At 45.0% G+C, this 21,171-nt stretch overlaps 1 protein-coding gene across 6 annotated transcripts in view; it reads left to right on the forward strand.

The window, feature by feature from the left end:
* Nucleotides 1-20,895, forward strand: part of PNPLA7 (patatin like domain 7, lysophospholipase) — a 213,438-nt gene extending 192,543 nt beyond the window's left edge. For 5 of the 6 annotated variants that reach the window (XM_077284546.1, XM_077284547.1, XM_077284551.1 and 2 more), the window contains 10 exons: nt 366-522; nt 4,168-4,284; nt 4,383-4,452; nt 6,650-6,766; nt 7,041-7,189; nt 7,891-8,043; nt 9,642-9,752; nt 12,334-12,418; nt 14,001-14,110; nt 18,243-20,895. In XM_077284546.1, coding sequence (XP_077140661.1) covers nt 366-522; nt 4,168-4,284; nt 4,383-4,452; nt 6,650-6,766; nt 7,041-7,189; nt 7,891-8,043; nt 9,642-9,752; nt 12,334-12,418; nt 14,001-14,110; nt 18,243-18,320 — 1,147 coding nt within the window. In that variant the 3' untranslated portion in view covers nt 18,321-20,895. The remainder of the gene's footprint in view (nt 1-365; nt 523-4,167; nt 4,285-4,382; nt 4,453-6,649; nt 6,767-7,040; nt 7,190-7,890; nt 8,044-9,641; nt 9,753-12,333; nt 12,419-14,000; nt 14,111-18,242) is intronic. The other variant, XR_013221223.1, reaches the window with a different exon arrangement.
* The last annotated feature ends 276 nt before the right edge of the window (nt 20,896-21,171 follow it).

The following is a 21,171-nucleotide window of genomic DNA, read 5'->3' on the forward strand; positions in this document are numbered from 1 at the left end:
AAGGCACAGACAAAAAGAGCCGACCCTTGTGGATAATGTCTGCTGATCACTTCAAGGGCAGTGAAATGGCGATATATGTAAATCTGCCTATCATCTGACAGCCCGTAGTCTGCGTGTATTTGGTGGACGCCAAAATTACTGTTTGGTATAATAATGTCTGTGCGAGTGGTCTCCTCCCTGTGCTGCCCGGGGGGGAGCACAGGGACTACACTTCTAATGTGGAAGGAAATAAACCCTTTATCTCTAGTAGTCATTTAAATTGGCCGATTACCTATGTGAGTGCCCCCATATACCTACTTTCGGAAGGTTTCAGCCTTATATTTTTGTGGCAGATGTTTCGCTGATCCGCCTTTGTTTGTTCTCAGGGGTTGCTCCCAAGTAGGAATCATCAAGGCTCTGATAGAAGCCGGGATTCCCATCGACATGATCGGAGGGACGTCCATCGGGGCCTTTATGGGAGCGCTGTACGCAGAGGAGCGCAGCTTCAACCGCATGAAGATCCGAGCCCGGGAGTGGTGCATGGTGGGTCGCTCCTCTGTAGGCCACTTTATTAAGATTTACAGTTTTCAGTATTAGGTGCCAGTCCCACGCTCGCTTGTACAATCTTTAAAAACAACTGTATTGAATATCTTTGGACACATTGCAGCCAGCGGTGTAACCTGAGGCCACACCACAAGGTATGTAATAACCTTGTCAGGTACTGTCCACTTATGACTGGTGACTGTAGCCTGAGTGCCCCCTATAGTTACTCTCCTGGCTGTCTCGTGCATTGACCTCTATGATCAGTGGTGCAGAATACCTGCTAATATCGCCTATTACCGAATCTGCAGACGTCCTGTTGGGCATCACCTATAGGGGCTTAGAGGTTACAGAATGTCATTTTTGCCTGTCTGATCCTGTTGCAGGAAAAGATAAGCTGCTCCAGTGCTGTGTGGCAGCCACTCTGCTCACCATGCCACTGAAGTAACACACGTGGTGATATTATATGGTGTATATGTTTGTTGTTTGCCCAGAATTAATCGGCACCGCTCAGTGAATGCACAGCAGCATTTACTGATATCATTACCATGCTGATCCTCCTTCACTTACACGGCCCCCATCACTTGGAGTGGCTCCTTGTTCTGTGTTATTTTTTTTGCATTTTTTGTCCTGTATCTAGCTGGGCAGCATATCTAATAATGGCATTACTGGCTGCAAAGCTGAAACGGAGCCATATAGAGGGAAATGCTTGTTTGGAGCTAGATGCTATGTGACATGGCACTAAGCGGGTCACCAAGAACTAATTGCTATGACTGTATGCCAGGACAGGATTCCCATCCCGTAGATTGGTAGCGCTGCACAGAGCACCCGGGTAGTGTCTTCATAATGGAAGTCAGGCCCTGTGAAGTGTAATGAGTCCGATCTGGGCTTGGCTGGATGAAGGTAGCAGAGGCGACTCGGGCTGTTAACTCTTCCACTTCACTGTAGGTTTTCCTGCAGTCGTGGCTCATAGCACAGGTAACATGTGTTGTGCCAAACGCCACCCTGTGAAGTCTATCTACATAGCCAGGACACTTAAAGGCTCCAGCAGAAGAGGTGGACCATATGGTATATGTTATAAAGACTTAAAGGGATCCAGACAGCTGATACACGCTACCCAAACCACAGTCATTATTGCTACCATGTGCTGTGGCGTTTAAGTAAAACTGATTTGGACTGAGCCGTTTTGGGTGACTAGTCGAGATGGGTCCCTGGCGCTTCTCTATAGTACAGGGGGTGGGAAGAAGCCATTGGGGACCAGCCTCTAGGACTAGTCACCCAGTTAATGACTGACTCTTAAAAGTATGTTTTTCTCTGAAATGCCACAGTATATCCATAGTGACACCTACCTGGCTGTAATGACAGAGGCGGTGAAGGATTCATGCTCCCCGTAGTTCAGGCAGTCTGATTCTGTTTTCAGCTTCCCTATAATAATATAGAGGCCTATGGGTGAAATCAATGGATATGAACTTGTGGTGCAAAGTAAAGGAAAATATATTCCTCTTTAATATAATCGATGACGCTCCTCCGCCTCTTTGCTGCGAGTCTTGAAATAAACAACTGACATGTCTGTCTGGGCTCCCATAGACACAATATCAGAACCACAGTCTTTTAATCAGGGTGGTCCGGCAGCATGTCCATAGCAACCAGTCCGTCTCCATCCAGATTCAATGAGGACGGACACCACAGAACTGGTGGTAAGACAGCGGGGACTGTCGATGGTATAAGTTGTGGTGCGTAAAGGCAGAAATGTCCCAGATGTGGGTGTAGGATAGCCGAGAAGGCCGGCACTACAGATCTTGGTCACTTTGGCATATTAACTGTGGATTTGTAAAACATAAGAACCTCAGAGCTGCGGTTGTAATCTGCGTTACTCTTGTCCTTTTCTACATCTCTAGCATGCTGGGTTGTGAGTCCCTCAATGTCACACACAGACTCATAAACCAGATTCTTAAAGCTTCAGTATACACTGCTCAAAAAAATAAAGGGAACACTAAAATACCACATCCTAGATATCACTGAATGAAATATTTCAGTTGCAAATCTTTATTAATTACATAGTGGAATGTGTTGAGAACAATAAAACATAAAAATTATCAATGTAAATCAAAATGAATATCCCATGGAGGTCTGGATTTGGAATGATGCTCAAAATCAAAGTAGAAAATCAAATTATAGGCTGATCCAACTTCAGTGGAAATGCCTCAAGACAAGGAAATGATGTTCAGTTGTGGGTGTGTGTTGCCTCCATGTGCCTGTATTTCCTCCCTACAACGCCTGGGCATGCTCCTGATGAGGCGGCAGATGGTTTCCTGACGGAGCTCCTCCCAGACCTAGACTAAATCATCCGCCAACTCCTGGAGAGTCTGTGGTGCAAGTGGATGGTGGATGGTGCAAGACATGATGTCCCAGATGTGTTCAATTTGATTCAGGTCTGGGGAACAGACGGGCCAGTCCATAGCTTCATTGCCTTCATCTTGCAGGAACTGCTGACACACTCCAGCCACATGAGGTCTGGCATTGTCCTGCATTAGGAGGAACCCAGGGCCAACCGCACCAGCATATGGTCTCACAAGGGGTCTGAGGATCTCATCTTGGTACCTAGTGGCAGTCAGGCTACCTCTGGCGCGCACATGGAGGGCTGTGTGGCCCTCCAAAGAAATGCCACCCCACACCATTACTGACCCACTGCCAAACTGGTCATGCTGAAGGATGTTACAGACAACAGATCGCTCTCCACGGCGTCTCCAGACTCTGTCACATGTGCTCAGTGTGAACCTGCTTTCATCTGTGAAGAGCACAGGGCACCAGTGATGAATTTGCCAATCCTGATGTTCTGTGGCAAATGCCAAGCGTCCTGCACTGTGTTGGGCTGTGAGCACAACCCCCATCTGTGGACGTTGGGCACTCAGACCATTATCATGGAGTCGGTTTCCAATAGTTTGTGCAGACACATGCACATTTGTGGCCTTCTGGAGGTCATTTTGCAGGGCTCTGGCAGTGCTCCTCCTGTTCCTCCTTGCACAAAGGCTGAGGTAGCGGTCCTGTTGCTGGATTGTTGCCCTCCTACGGCCCCCTCCACGTCTCCTGGTGTACTGGAATGTCTCCTGGTAGCGCCTCTGGACACTACGCTGACAGACACAGCAAACCTTGCCACAGCTCGCATTGATGTGCCATCCTGGATGAGCTGCACTCCCTGAGCCACTTCTGTGGGTTGTAGAGTCCACTTCATGCTACCACGAGTGTGAAAGCACAACCAACATTCAAAAGTGACCAAAACATCAGCCAGAACAAACAGTGTTGCTTACTAAGTGGACAGTTTGATTTCACAGAAGTTTGATTAACTTGGAGTTATATTCTGTTGTTTAAGTGTTCCCTTTATTTTTTTGAGCAGTGTATAATCTGCATATAGCAGTGGTGATGGTGGTGCCACTCCCAGGATAATTAGGGTTACAGGAAATGTCATCTGTAGTAGAAATATTGCTGGAGACTGATCTGATCTGTGCACGTTACACCAACCCTACAAACCTCTTACAATTAGTAGTGAGGAGACGGAGGGCAATACATTTAATCTGATAGTTGTGGTGACAAACTACAGATACCATATTATAAGTGGGATATTACATGTGCTTTATTTTTTCCTCCAAGGACATGACATCCGTCTTCAAGAAAGTCCTAGACCTGACTTACCCCATCACCTCCATGTTCTCAGGGGCAGCCTTCAATAACAGCATCAGCTGCACATTCAAGGACAAGCAGATAGAGGTGAGTGAGGCTGTGGGACCACTACTCCTAGTGCGTGTCCATGTATGTGTGTGCATTACAGATATTATAGACACCTGTGCTTGTACTTGCTCTTTTAGGATCTCTGGATTCCATATTTCAACATCACTACTGACATAACTGCTTCCACCATGAGGGTGCACACAGACGGTAGGTATCTGTCTGAGTCTGTCATCCCATATCCAGACCTCCTGGGAGAAACGTGATATTATGTTTGTGAACTATTATACAATACCCAAAGACAAGCGCCGTCAGTGTGGGAAGTTCTCAGGAGGAAGAATACTTTTCATATCCCCATTGAAATCAGTGAGCCATCCATGGACATAAGTTGCATTCTCCGGCTGTGACGGGCACGCAGCGAACTGAATGTGTGCGATGGGCCTTTATCTGACTAATTTAATAATCCCCCTGCCTCTCACTATGTAGCACATAAGAGAACATGATGTTCAGTTCTACAGTCAGTAAATGAAGCTGCGGGATCTACAGGTAGATAAGTGAATCTCCTGTTACACGATCGCTGTCAGTTCTGCCCTTCTGCTTCTGCTCTTATCTCGCCGCTATCCATCCTCATAATACGCTCTTCCCACATTCAAAGCTGCCTCAGATTTTCCAGCAGGTGACTCATGGCGACAGCAGGGACTTCACTACTCCTTCATTAATTCTCAGTTCACCACCCACACAATAGAGTCCTATGGATCCTCTGCAGTTTCCTGACATTGCCAGTTATATGGAGAGATGATGATGGGAGCTTGGTCCTTCCAGAAATAACCTGTCCTTACTCTCATAATGGTGGCGGGATGGCACTTCACCTGCACGCTCTGCAGTCCAGTCGTAGGTTTATCTTTAAGAGGAAGATCCCTGATGTTGGACTCCTTTTGGACATTGTTGGTTTAAGTCTGGCAAACACTTCGCTCTTCAAATGCCAATTTTAAGTTTTTTTAAAGTTTGGTGGACCAGTCTAAGGGGCCCCAGGTATGGGGTCTTTATTGAGAAAGTATTATACATGCAATAGGATACAGTTAAGGGCTTATGACCTTTTCTAAAGCCCCCGTCACACTAAGCGAGGTCGCTAGCGAGATCGCTGCTGAGTCACAAGTTTTGTGACGCAACAGCGACCTCAGTAGCGATCTCGCTATGTTTGACACGTAGCAGCGACCAGGCCCCTGCTGTGAGATCGCTGGTCGTGTTGGAATGGCCTGGACCTTTTTTTGATCGTTGAGGTCCCGCTGACATCGCTGAATCGGTGTGTGTGACACGGATTCAGCGATGTCTTCACTGGTAACCAGGGTAAACATCGGGTTACTAAGCGCAGGGCCGCGCTTAGTAACCCGATGTTTACCCTGGTTACCATCGTAAATGTAAAAAAAAAAAAACACTACATACTCACATTCCGGTGTACGTCAGGTCCCTTGCCGTCTGCTTCCCGCACTGACTGACTGCCGGCCGTAAAGTGAAAGCACAGCACAGCGGTGACGTCACCGCTCTGCTGTTAGGGCCGGCGCTCAGTCAGTGCAGGAAGCCTGACGCCGGGGGACGCGAAGGTGAGTATGTACTGTTTGTTTTTTTACATTTTACACTGGTAACCAGGGTAAACATCGGGTTACTAAGCGCGGCCCTGCGCTTAGCAACCCGATGTTTACCCTGGTTACCCAGGGACCTCGGCATCGTTGGTCGCTGGAGAGCTGTCTGTGTGACAGCTCCCCAGCGACCACACAACGAGTAAACAGCGACGCTGCAGCGATCGGCATCGTTGTCTATATCGCTGCAGCATCGCTAAGTGTGACGGAGCCTTAAGACTGTCCTTATCACATTACAGATTACAACTTTTATTGACACTGCCCCTTTAAATTGAGCGCAGCATGTAGTAAAGAGCAGCACATGTGTGGGGGGAGGGCTTTTATTCTGCAGGGAATGTGAAAACCACAGGGCCACCCAAGTGGGTATCCTTGAGGTATATAATGAATGATTAGTGGATATTGACAGGTTCTGATGGAGTGTCAGCGTGGGACCCCCACAACTTGTAGCTCTCCATACATTATTATGCATCAACGATCTGATGGAGATTGTCTCACATGGAGTGTATGAATGTGTTATTAAATGCTCTACACGGACCGTTGTGTCGCTGTGGGCTTCACATTACACTGGTATGATATGAATATGGCATACAATGGGGTAGGGCACTGCTCTGTGTACACTATCAGCGCTGGTACTACTATCCCATCATCATTTCTTCAGACCCCATTTTCTGATGATGGTGAGAACGTCTTTCTGTCACTAATATAATGGGCTGATCGTTGCTTCTCGTCACCCACTTTCTTGCTTTCTCTTATTGCTCCTTTCTGTGCAGGTTGCCTCTGGCGGTATGTGCGTGCCAGCATGTCTCTCTCCGGGTACATGCCCCCACTGTGTGACCCCAAAGACGGGCATCTGTTAATGGATGGAGGTTACATCAATAATCTGCCAGGTATGCAGCGTGACTACAAAATCCAGACGGACCCCATTGTAATCTGGCAATACTGGGGTCAACTGCAATTAAATGTCGCTTTGTTTTCCTAGCCAAATGCAAGGAGGGAAGAGACTGCAAAATATCTCAGTACGTAGGTGTTAGTGTTATAGAGTTCGGACGAGGGCGAGAGTCTAAGAAAGCCAACATTAAATGCAGAGATGAGGATTCTGACTTCACACAATGAGCTCATCGCAGTCAAGGGTTAATTTCTTTGCTACCTTTTCTCTGGCAGCCGATGTTGCCCGCTCCATGGGTGCCAAAGTGGTTATAGCCATTGATGTGGGCAGCAGGGACGAGACTGATCTGACAAACTATGGCGACTCCCTGTCTGGTTGGTGGTTACTGTGGAAAAGGTGGAATCCACTTGCGGAGCGCGTAAAGGTGAGACTTCCCATGTACTACACAGACTGTGCCTCCATCCCCAGGGGGCACCCGCTTCACACTGACCATCAAATCAAGTGGTGCGGAAGCCTCGGCGCAGCCGAGCATTCAGCTGGAGTAAATCAGAGTAGACTCTGCATCCAGCGAATGTATGTACGTGCCAAATAAAACTGAAGGCTAAAGCTCCACAGACAACTCAGAGTAAGGAGACGGATTGTGCAAAGTAATCGAAAATTTAAAATGAAGTAACGTCGCAAATTGCTGTCAATAAAAATGTCCACCAGAATTGTGTCTTCAGGTCACATAGTAACATAGTTAGTAAGGCCGAAAAAAGACATTTGTCCATCCAGTTCAGCCTATATTCCATCATAATAAATCCCCAGATCTACGTCGTCTGCAGACCAATGGCTGCAGGCTTGTACTGCCTCCATCTGTGTCATACTTTGTAGCCTAACAAATGTCTCGATAGAGGAAAGATAGAAAGGAATACGGCTGCCAGATAGGACGACACAGGGGCAGTCTACAGTCTGTCAGCATGGAGGCATGTAGATCTGCTAGGAGCTGTGGCACAAGCACCATAACAGATGATGTCTAGGACTTGTAGTTTTATGGCAGCGGAAGCTGGCCTGTCTGTCTGATTTGAACTATTCGTACTGGGGAGCAATACTTGACTGTATGCCCTTTATTGTTTGCCCCCTCAGGTGCTGAACATGGCAGAGATCCAGACACGCTTGGCCTATGTGTGTTGTGTGCGTCAGCTTGAGATGGTGATGAATAATGAGTACTGCGAGTACATCCGACCTCCCATCGATAGATATGGAACACTAGAATTTGGAAAATTTGATGAGATTTGTGTATGCATCCTTTTTTTTTTTTTTTTTTTTTAGGGGAAGGGGTCATTAAACACCAATGGGTTCGTCTGATCTGCCCCACCAGAGTTCTGAGTGTTAATGATACATCCGCTCTGCAAAGGTGGGAAGTGGAGGAGTTACATCTACAGGACCCCCATACCTTTTTTTCCTCTCACTTGAGATTGAGGAGTCTATGGGGTCATACCGGTGCAGCAGCCAGTGGTCCATTCTTCTTACTTCCACTACATCTCTTTACATGGTCTCTGGCTAAGAATGACTCCAGAGGATCCAGATTAACATAACATCTTAGTCTACGTTCACATTTGCGGTCTGCGCCGCAGCGTCGCCGCATGCGTCATGCGCCCCTATATTTAACATGGGGGCGCATGGACATGCGTCGCACTTGCGTTTTGCGCCGCATGCGTCCCTGCGGCGCCCGCGTCCGGGCGCAGAGGACGCAGCAAGTTGCATTTTTGCTGCGTCCAAAATCAATGAAAAAAAGGACGCATGCGGCGCAAAACGCAGCGTTGTGCATGCGTTTTGCGGCGTTTTTGTTTGCGTTGTGCGTTGCGGCGCCGACGCTGCGGCGCACAACGCAAATGTGAACGTAGCCTAAGTTGTCCTTGTAGAAGAGTCCCTCTTATCTCTAGGCTCTGGCAGCATTCACTGCTCTCCATAACTCACAGGTGACAGAAGAAAGCCTCTGGTAGAAGTGTCTTTTAATTAAACCACTCAGGCTTTTCTCCCTCACAGCCAGTAAACTTGACTGTCTCACCATGAATCAGCCCATGTCACTTCTGGTTATTGGAGACTCTGGTGATTTCAGCTTATTTTAAATTTTGACAAGGGAAGAATGTTACCATCTAGATGTGTCTGCAGTGTAAAAGATGAGGTCTGCACCTCCTGTCTCATCCAGAGCTTATATTGAAATGGGGCTGCTTTTCTGTTAACTCTCGGCTGCCTCTTAACAGCTTAATGCCCTGCTGCAGCTTGCCCTGGGTGACGTGCCTGCCCAGCTGCGGCTTGCCCTGGGTGACGTGCCTGCCCTGCCGTGGCTTGTCCTGGGTGATTTTCCTGCCCTGCCGCGGCTTGCCCTGGGTGACCTGCCTGCCCTGTCGTGGCTTGTCCTGGGTGATGTGCCTGCCCTGCCGTGGCTTGTCCTGAGTGATGTGCCTGCCCAGCCGCGGCTTGCCCTGGGTGACTTGCCTGCTTAGCCGCGGCTTGCCCTGGGTGATGTGCCTGCCCTGTTGCGTCCCCCCTAGGTGACGTGTCTGCCCTGCCCTGGCCCCTCCTGGGTGACGTGCCTGCCCTGCCACAGTCCCCCTGGGAGATGTGCCTGCCTTGTTGCGGCCCCCTGGTGACATACCTACACTGCAGCACATTTCATTTATGTAGCATTATCCATTACATTTGTGAGCTTCAGGTACATTACAGGGTCCTCTACTGCAAGCAGTTATTGTACTTTATTTTGTGTCCACCCAACAGTAGCCCAGGATGAAGTTACCAATAGTTAGGTGAATGAATGCCAGGCACCATTCGAGCACAATGCCCATGCCCTTGTTGTGCCATATCGAAGCTAACCCCTTCTCTCCTGACTTCAGGATGTTGGACACCAGCATGGAAATACTGTATTTAACGTGTGGGGCCGCAGCGGGGTGATTGAAAAGATGCTAAAGGATCGTCAGGACACCTGTAAATCCAAAACTTCAGACGTAAGTTCTCCTAGGCTGATTACATGTGGTTTACTGTTACAGTACTCCCAACCACAGTTTATATCTGAGTTCCCCACAATATAATAATGAGATTTTATGCATATTTGTTAGTGGTGTGCCCTATTTGACCTAGTCTTGTTGTACACAGCCTCTATAGTGAGTGTCCAGTTATTTTATTGAGGCATCATTAAAGCTCATAGCACATGTCTCAGGAAGACGTCAGAGCGCCCCATTATCATTAGGAACCTCCTACATGGCAGATGTAGGACACAGAGCTGCACAACCAGTGGGGAGATTTACTGGAATCATTGGAGAAGATAATTAGACCTCTGGTAGGGGCACTGGCATCATCACTTTCCAGGGGAGGGCCTGTGGGATATGAGTGCTAGACAACCGGTTATGATTTGTCATGTGACTGTGTGCTGAGAGGTTAATAAACCTGAGATTATTATATACACTGTAAATGAGGAGGAATATTCAACCAAGGTGCCTAGTGAGCTGTGCTTTTGTCCTTGTGTTGTCTGTTACCATAAGGCAGGTGAGGGTGCAACTTCCATCACCAGTGCCAACTATTACCAAACCTATTCTGTTCTCCATCATATCTGTTTTATTATTATCTGTTTTATTATTGTACACAGGGACAGTATTATAGCAGTTATATTCTTGTACATAGGGGGCAGTGTTATAGTAGTTATATTCTTGTATATATGCAGTATTATTGTAGTTATATTCTTGTACATAGGGGGCAGTATTATAGTAGTTATATTCTTGTACATAGGAGCAGTATTATAGTAGTTATATTCTTGTACATAGGGGGCAATATTATAGTAGTTATATTTTTGAACATAGGAGCAGTATTATAGTAGTTATAATCTTGTACATAGGGGCAGTATTATAGTAGCTATATTCTTGCACATAGGAGCAGTATTATAGTAGTTATATTCTTGTACATAGGGGGCAGTATTATAGTAGTTATATTCTTGTACATAGGGGGCAGTATTATAGTAGTTATTCTTTACATATTAGCATTATTATATTAGATACAATCTTGTACATAGGGGCAGTATTATAATAGTTATATTCTTGTACATAGGAGTAGTATTATAGTAGTTATATTCTTGGGCATAGGGGGCAGTATTCTAGTAGTTATATTCTTGTACACGGGGGCAGTATTATAGTAGTTATATTCTTGTACATAGGAGCAGTATTATAGTAGTTCTATTCTTGTACATAGGGGGCAGTATTATAGTAGTTATATTTTTGAACATAGGAGCAGTATTATAGTAGTTATATTCTAGTACATAGGATCAGCATTATAATAGTTATTCTTTACATATTAGCATTATTATATTAGATACAATCTTGTACATAGGGACAGTATTATAATAGTTATATTCTTGTACATAGGAGCAGTATTATAGTAGTTATATTCTTGTACACGGGAACAGTATTATAGTAGTTATATTCCTATACATGGGGCCGTATTATAATAGTTATATTCTTGTACATAGGAGCAGTATTATAGTAGTTATATTCCTATACATAGGGGCAGTATTATAGTAGTTATTTTCTTGTACATAGGAGCAGTTTTATAGTAGTTATATTCTTAGACATAGTGGGGAATAGTATTGTTACAGCTCTCGGATCACCTGCAATGTGTGGTGTTTTGGTGTTATGGTGACTATTTGCTTCCTTTATGGCGCTGAGCGTTTGACCGCTCCAAACTGAAATAAAAATATAAGGAAACTTAATTGCAGAGTTCAGTGCAGATCGATGCCCTATTTACAGGAGAGCAGGATGTGGTAGAAATTCAGTCCCACTGACTTGATTTCATTGAACCGGTGACATTTCTCAGCTTTCTGCACGTGATTGCGTACGATGTAAAAGGAAAGTTAAAGCTTTTCTCATCGATTCCATCACTGTGAACTGCAGGGGGTGACTGGTACACAGAAACCTCAGTGTGGAGACAAAATGTCACAATTGCCGCCACCTATGGCCTCAGAGCCGGTCACAGTCTTATACAGATTGTCCAAGTGTAGCTGAGCGCTCGCCCCACTGGGATGATTTATTGTGTTATGGAAGCAGTTAGAGACCTTGATATAGAGACAGGCAGAGTAGTTGAGGGGTCAGTGTTGTCCGCTTTTAACACCCTTGTATCCATCACTTCTAGCTGATGACCTAGAGACCCCAGGATGTGTGACTGGGTTTATTGATTAGGATGTTGGTGTAAAGTTGATATTTAAAGTGGACGTACCCCATAAAATAGCAGCCCCAGAATGGAACACATTTGTCTGTGTATCACCTATACATGATACATTGTTAAAATACCAATACAACATTACAGTATCTGTTTATCCAACTTGTACATGAGGTTAAAAAAAATAAGTCATAACATAGAAAAATTGTTAAAAAATTATAATCTGACTTTCAGGCTGATGTCTAGAGATCTTGGAGAGATGTTGGAAATAGATTTTCCCTTTATTTCCTATGGAAACACTACTTAAGTATAAGGCACATAATAAGCCTGCGAGGAGCCATATCAGCCTGTCATTATCTGACACTTGTTGCTTTCACTCCACAGCTGAACACTTGCCCTAACGCCTCTTTCACAGATTTGGCCGAAATAGTGTCAAGGATAGAACCTGTCAAAGCAGCTGTCGTGGACGGTAAGTTTCCCATACAAGAGCCGGGAATATGGGCCCAAAGAAAAGAGCCGGGGTGTGCGGCGCCGCTCACAGGGCATTAGATGGACGCCGTTGTATCTAATTAACAGGGTATAATAACTAATGTATTAATAAATAAATGATTACCAAGCTGAATAATAATCCACCTGCCGGCTGCTTACTGTAGAGCAGGAGGAGCCTGGCACATGGATGGTTGGTTTTTGGAGAATGATTGAGTATTACTTGTAATTTATGGCTGTAATTCCCTGCTCACTCTGGGTTGATAGATTCCGCACACCCTCACTGATTAATAACCTGCCCTATATAAGCATGTACGTCCGAGCTGTCAATCATGGAGTTTTCTCCACCCCGAGACTCAAACTCCAGAGCAAGCAGGAATCACAATCAATAAGTGGTGCTGATTTTCTCACTACGCAAATATCAACCATCGATCTACTCCTCCTATCTACCAGCAGGTTGTTCCAGAGCAGGAGTAGGTTATGGACCTGTGGCCCTCCCAGTTGCTGTCTGTCAGATGTTGGGAGTTGTAGTTTTGCAACAGCTGGACAGACGTAGATTGATTGTCCTCAATACATCCGTACACACACTGGGGAATAGGTGTTAAGGATTTTCCTACACAGTGAACTGAGCAAAAATGATAGTTCCACCACTTTAATCTTTATTTCTGACATCACTGAGGTTTCTGAAGACCCATGTAGCTGTCAGTTACCATATATACATAGGTGGTATATCATTGTGACCACCTGTACATGTGGGGTAACTACCGCAACATCAGTTTGTCTTACATGGAAGCATTTGAGGAGAGGGTTTATGTCCTTGCATAGTAAGCCTGGTCCTGCAGGGGCTACACAGTTGCTCGGGCATTCATGACACCATGTTAGAGCGAAGAGCGTAGTTATTATAATAATCTGTTGTTTGCTACCAGTCACACAGACCGCACAAGAAGCGGAAATAGGTGTGTAGGAAAGCTCGCTACTCAACCCAAAGCTGCGTGATCTTTATATGACGGGTCTGATGAAACATCAAAGGCAAGAGAGGGTTAATATCATCACTTAGCCCCATAATGATTAGAGAATATTGGTTTTACAATATCAATTATTACTGAAGTCACCGACTCAAGGAATGAGGGGGAAGGTTATGATCTCCCCACCGAGCTGAGTGAATGATGAGAGCAGGTGAGGACTGTTCACTTCCGGCCCCCGACCTCCATCTCCTGCCGCTGATTCCCATCAATTCCAGTGAATTCCTGTAAATCTCTACCCAGTTCTCCTGCTGGAGGCTGCACATTTGTTTTTCAGCCTTTACGTTCCTGCATTCTTTTGTGTGCTGAGGGTCCCAGGGGCCACGCCGTGTATAACCCGATTATCCTCACACTGCCAATAATTGGATGAAGCCATTCTTTTCTGTTCTCCTTTGCATGAGCTGTGATTCCTGTTCATCCATTCTGTAATGGAAATATCTCCTTATCACACGTAGGGCTGTAATTGTACAGACCCGCTGGTGGCCCTCGCATTTTCCCAGCATCCTTTAAGCCAGCAAGGTATAATAAATGTTTCTCTTGCAGATGAATCTGATTATCAGACAGAGTATGAAGAGGAAGATCTTTCGGACTCGAAAAAAGAAGATTATCTAAATTTCCTGAGCACCCAGAACAATGATGAAGTCTCTGATAGTGTAAGTAGATAAAGGGGACATTCACAGGTGCAATGATCAGCAGGAGAAAATCCACTTCCACACGGCTTCGCTGGGAATATTATATGCTCTATTTCCGTCATGTTTCTGGCCATGATTGATTGGTCATAGGTGTACATGGGCCAAAACTGTCTATTATTTCACAGTACTGAATACTGCAGACATATACAGACAAATGACTGCACCACTGGTGGAGTGTCATTATTAAGGTTGATGCAAGGTCACATACACATTGCATTTCTGCACTTAGCCAAAAGTGTAAGTTGGAAGTTTTCCCCTGTGTCTAATATACCATTACCATAAGCCCTTCAAGTTCCCAGAGGCCTAAAGAGCCACATTCAGTCGTAAATTATAAAATTATGGCCGTACTCCCAGGGTGATGTTAGGTAGAATGACACACTCACCAGGTGTGTGGAGGATATTCCTGGACGTTGGTCATTACCTCTACAAATCCTTAAATGTCTTATAGACACTTCTCCATTACTAAGCAGTGGGCTTGATGTCACCTGTCATTACAGAGGTGACATCAACCCCACAAATATGAACCCCACTTGCCACTGCTACAGGGCAAGTGGAAAGAGCTGGGCAAAGCGCCAGAAAAGGTGCATCTAATAGATGCGCCTTTTCTGGGCAGCTGCGGGCTGCTGTTTTTACGCTGGGGCCCATAACAATGGCCCCTTACCAGCCTGAGAATACCAGCCTCCAGCTGGTTGTCAAAAATACGGGGGACCCCACGCCGGTTTGCTAATTATTTATTTAAATAATTTAAAAACAGCGTGGGGACCCCTCTATTCTTGATACCCAACCTTGCAGAAGCTGGCAATGAGGGTTGCAGCCTCCAGCTGTGAGCTTTGTCTGGTTAGTTCAAGAAAATAGGGGGGAACCCACGTCGGGTTTTTCATTCATTTATTTAATTAGATCGCAGGCAACGGCAGCTGTGGAATATCCCAATCATCCGCTCCTGCTGTCACTGTTATTAGCGGCAGCAAGTGTCGGATGATGGAGGTAAGAGTCCCAAAAGCCCCCACCTGCTGTCATAGTTCGGACATCATTCTCCTCTGCTCGTGCCGATCGCCGGCAGAGCATGGGAGAATGATGAGAGCCGACTTCAGCAACAGCCGCTGGGGAACAGCGCTTACTGTAGTGCTTCTTCCCCGGCAGCCGTCCATGTGGTACTGATGCGGCACATGGTTGCCGCACGTAGTAGACACCCTGACACCATTTTTTCCGGTACTGGACATATCAGGACTAGTGATGAGCGAGTATGCTCCGGTGACCTCCGAGTATTTTTTAGTGCTCGGAGATTTAGTTTTCATCGCCGCAGCTGAATGATTTATATCTGTTAGCCAGCATAAGTACATGTGGGGGTTGCCTGGTTGCTAGGGAATCCCCACATGTAATCAAGCTAAGAGATGTAAATCATTCAGCTGAGGTGAAGAAAACTAAATCTCCGAGCACTAAAAAATACTCGGAGGACACCCGAGTGTGCTCGAGAAATCTCGAGTAACGAGTATATTCGCTCATCACTAATCACAACGTGTGAAACCGGCCATATATGCAGAGCGGGCAGTGAATGGGATCATAGAGGTATGAAAAAGAACGTGTCTGGTGCACCTCCATATACAAACTGACACACTGCAAAAATAAAAGTTAGATTCTGTGTGATAGTAGTTTTGTATAGCGGCCATCCAGACTGTGGGCAGAAACGCTCTGTACACAGAGCCTAAGCTTCCATTAGTACTGACAGCTGGAAATGTTAGCATCTAACTGCTCTCAATAGGACATCTAATATATAAAGCTGAATGTGTGTATGTGTGTGTGTATGTATGTATGTCCGGGATTGGCATCTGAACCGTCGCAGCTACAGGCACAAAATTTTGCACAGTCACACGTCTGGACCCCGAGAGCGTCAAAGCTATGTTGTGAGGTGAAATTTTAACCCCACGCTTTCCAATTCACCAAACAATTTTGCCCTTATCTACATAATGGGGAAAAAATGAAAGGAAAAGTGTTGGAGGCAAATTAACAGCTGCCAGATGTGAACAAGGGGGACTTAAAGAATGAGAGCGATGGCGCCAAAGAGTATATACTATACAGTTGCTAAGGTGGGGCCCCGACATGGGATAATCACCACACCACCACGGGGATATGAACACACACACAAAATGCGCCACACACTACCACGTGCTCGAACACATATACCACCCTCAGCGCACATTTCACCACACATACACCAACCTCACCACATAAAAGTCGAAACACAAAAGTCGCCGCTCAAAACTCGCCACATGCAAAACTCACCTCATGGAAAACTCGCCACACGCAAAACTTGCACACGCGGAAAAATTGCCACGTGCACAAAAGTTGCAACAGATGCAAAAGTTGCCTCACACAAAACTTGCACATACTCAAAACGCACCACACATAAAACTCGCCATGCGCAAAACTTTCTGCACACAACTTGCTACACTAACCTGTCACATGCAACTCGACACACAAAAAGTTGCTACACGCATGTCGCCACACAAAACTCATCTCACAAAAGTCGCTACATGCATGTCGCCACACACAACTCAACACACACAACTTGACACACGAAACTCGCCCTAAAACACACACAAGTCTGGTATTATCCTTCAAAAATAAAAATCTGATTAATAAGCAGACAAACTACAAGAGCAACAAATGTACCATATAGGAATCCGGCAGCTGTCAGTCACATGACCAGTCTATTATGTGTATGTGTGAGCTAATATATACTGCCAGGGGGTGGGCTTACTGTTGGCTGGGGATTTATCAGGCTGCCAGTTTAGCTTACAAATACTGAGGTAAAAATACTGACCAAATAACGTGTGAACGAGGTCTAATACAGGGGGAGATGACATACAGATATATACTATATACAGGAGGAGATGACACACAGGTATATACTATTTACAGGGGAGATGACACAGGTATATACTATATAGAGGAGGAGATGACATACAGGTACATACTACATACAGGAAGAGATGACATACAGGTATATACTATATACAGGAGGAGATGACACACAGGTATATACTATATACAGGAGCAGATTACCTACAGGTATATAGTATATACAGGAGGAGATGACATACAGGTATATGCTATGTATAGGAGATGACATACAGGTATATGCTATGTATAGGAGATGACATACAGGTATATACTATATACAGGAGGAGATGACACACAGATATATACTATATATAGGTGAGATGACACACAGGTATATACTATATATAGGTGAGATGACATACAGGTATATACTATATACAGGAGGAGATTACATACAGGTATATACTATATATAGGAGGAGATGACATACAGGTATATACTATATACAGGGGAGATGACACACAGCAGGTATATACTATATACAGGGGAGATTACATACAGGTATATACTATATACAGGAGATGACATACAGGTGTATACTATATATAAGGGAGATGACAAACATGTATATACTGAGGTGAAAATGAGAGGTGTGAGGTGAAAATGAAAAGGTGTGAGTGCAAAATGAGAGGAGTGATGGAAAATAGTGGAGTGATCGGAAAATGACAGATGTGAGGTCGAAATGACAAGTGTTAGGGGAGAATGAGAGGAGTGAGGGGGAAAATAAGAGGAGTGAGGGGGAAAATGAGAGGTGTGAGGGAGAAAATGAGAGATGTGAGGGGGAAAATGAAAGATGTGATGGGGAAAATGAGAGGCGTGATGGGAAAATAAGAGAAGTGAGGTGCTATAACTAACCACAGATATTTACTATGCCCAGGCAACGCCGGGCTCTTCAGCTAGTTTTCTATATAAATAGAAGAAAAGGAGCTGTATCTGTCTTGGTCTAGTTTTCTGCCCCAGCTGATGTATGGACAGACGGAAATGCATGCTGATCAGTCAGATTGCCAGGCCGCGGACACCTAGCCCTGGGCATAGGACAGTCGCCACTCACTGCACCACCTAGCTGCAGATGCACCTCTCTGCCCAGATTGCATGGTCACATACAAACATTCCACGCAGCTCCCTTAGAGAATGTAAAGTGCTACAGATGAGTTCTTTATGGGTATTATAATAATATTACTCTCCTGTACAGGATGAAGAAGTAGACATGGAAGTCCGTCAGAGAGCAGTCAGACGGCACACGGGAGACAAGACACCAGAAAATAGTTGAGACAGTTAAAGGTGGAGAGATGACCTGTCTTCACCTACAGCCCTCGGGTTCCTCTGCTTTGTACGGTCCTAGATGTAGTTATTCCCCCCAGCATGTGGGGACCAGCGGAGCCAATACCAGATGCAATATAATCCATAGCAAGTGATGGGGGGACATGATCGCCTCACCTACTGGACAGAACCAAGCCTTAAAGAGTCTTCCCATCTCGTACAGTGTGCACGTATCTATAAGGGACAACATAAGAAGGAGCAGTCTCCACATATGATAGATCTAGGGTAGCTGCTTCTGCCTCATTACAGGAGATCCCGTATCAAGGGCATTAACCTATAACCCGGGGTGTCCAGTAGAACAGATTTTAGTGTTTGTGTGTCCTTATGCTAAAAGCTGGTGACCACTGCCAGGAAGACCTCAGGGAAACAATCAGCTGGAAGGGTCTTCTGATATCTATCATTAAATCCCAAAAAATCACCTTCACTTAAAGGGACAGCATCAGGGAAGCAAAATATTACTATACATTTTTTTCATTTATGGGAGGATTAATTGATTAATTATATGCAAGTTGTGCAAAGTAGTTTTGTTATTATCATTAACCCCCTATGTGTAAGTGCCTGGATGGCCTGTGCCAAGGGCAAGATGTGATTTTAAAAGATCAGTAGAATGAATAAATATGTGACATTGGATCACTGTATTACACTGCTGGGCACTGCTGCACCTGTAGACCCCAGAAGTGATACTAGTCATCTCGCATAGCGGAGCAGCTTTCATGCTTCCTACAGTTGTAAGTTTGGAGCGGAGTTCTGCCTCATACACACTTGCTAATTTGCACATGTAAAACATAGTTATATTTATTGCAAATGTTAGTGGCGCTGGACTTGTGTCTACAGTCCTGCCTGTCACACGCTTATTTCACACTGTGCCTAGATTTTCTTAAAGGGGTTCTCTGCAAGTCACCAAGTTTCTTAGTAAATAGCTGATATTCTATTAAATGACTGATATATAATGCGTTGTATGAAATGACTGATATATAATGTGTTTTCTAGTGATGAGCGAGTGTGCTCAGATAAGGTGTTATCTGAGCATGCTTGTGTCCTAATCGAGTATTTTCGGCGTGCTCAAGGCGACGCGGCTGTTCGATAGCTGCAACACATGCCTGCCTGTTAGACAATCCCTGCATGTGTTGCAGCTGTCAAACAGCCGCGAGCGATGCAGCCATGGCGACTTGAGCATATTTTTCAAGCACGCCGAAAATATTCGATTCGGACATGAGCGCTCATCACTAGTTTCTCATCCTTAAATATTTTCTGTATTCTTTTCTATGGTTTTGGTATTCAGCCATGACTTTGACATGGTACGCATACCTTTGCAGTCATTTTCCTTATAATATTCCAATGCTTTTGTAGGTATTTTGGTAAATATCTTGTTTTCTAGGTGCCACAGTTTCAATATGAACAAATGTTTCCCATGGTAACAGACTACAAACAAGCCTTGAAGTCTGATCATGTAGTCCTATTACCATCCTTCTGCCCTGTTCAAATGAAATTATTAAATGTAAGCAGAACAGGATGGATGGTAATGGCTGCAGGATCAGACTATAGAGGGTTTGTTTGTGGTCTGTTAGGATAGCTCGCATAAAGACACATGCAAAGTTGCTTTATTTTTCATTTTAGATGTATTGTAACAAAAAGGTTGTTTCTTTGGAGTTTTCCTGTACAGGCAGTCTCTTGTGCAGATAAACCACTGCCAGATACCTAGCAACAGCTTATCTCCTGGAGCAGCAAAGGATCAGATGCTGAAATTGAATATCGTCTGATCTTTGTTGCCCGTGCTGCTGATGTCCAGGATCAGTCGACTCAGATTGATGTGGATAGACAGCGCTCTGCACATGGTCTCAGCTGCTGAGTTGTGAGACTGCTGCGGGCGACTAACGATGATGGGTACTATTCCTGCTGGACAAGATGGTTTTGCCCTCTGCAATTTGCATTAGCCCATTAATTGCCTATGCATCTCACCTTTTAGATGCTTATGTTCTATTCATCACTATTCCTTCCCTGCTGCTGACTCTCAGGTGCTCCACCAGAAGACACTCTCCACTTCACTCCTATAACTAATGCCAATCTCTCATCTAGTTGCAGCGCTACACAAAGTTATACTAATGAGTGTGTAATCTATTAAAGAGCAATGACCAATTGAAAGAAAACACTGGAACCCCTCTGGGGAAAACAGAAATGTTTCTGATCAGAATAGTCTGCATCTAGTAAAGGGTCTGATGACTGCTGATGCCTCAGGTCACAGCATCTGTTGGAGTGAAGCGGAGACGTCTAGTTCTACAGGACAGTGACTTCAGTGTATGAACAATCAGGTTTCCTATCCTTGCTGGCTAGTATCCCTCACTGTTTGTTTTTTTAATTTTTTGTTTTGTTTGGTTGCCAAATTCGGACACTTAACCAGTTATAGCCAAAGATCAGCCATGCAGATCTACCAATCCAGGGAGCTGTAGTGTTCTAGGTGGTAAAGTGTCACACATGTGTGGATGAGTTTTATACAATAAAAGGTCTTTGGTGTTTGATCTATCAAAGTCTTGTTGTGGGATTATTCCACCTTTAGATTATCAGGAGGGCTGGGACCCCCACAGATTAACAGAACATTGACTGCTACAACGCAGTGTCCAAGGGTCCAGTACATACAATAGACATGTCACATGCAGGTGATTGCTAGCACCCACCAAAAACAAGTGTTCACAGCTAGTAAGTCACCTCATTTTTGATGGGATTCAAATTTACACTCATTCCAACTTTTATTCAGGTTAGGGGCTTTTCCACAACTGCATATTACAGTAGAAAAAAAAAATATC

Source organism: Ranitomeya variabilis, chromosome 2 (genome assembly GCF_051348905.1).
Source record: "Ranitomeya variabilis isolate aRanVar5 chromosome 2, aRanVar5.hap1, whole genome shotgun sequence".
Taxonomy (NCBI): Eukaryota; Metazoa; Chordata; class Amphibia; order Anura; family Dendrobatidae; genus Ranitomeya; species Ranitomeya variabilis.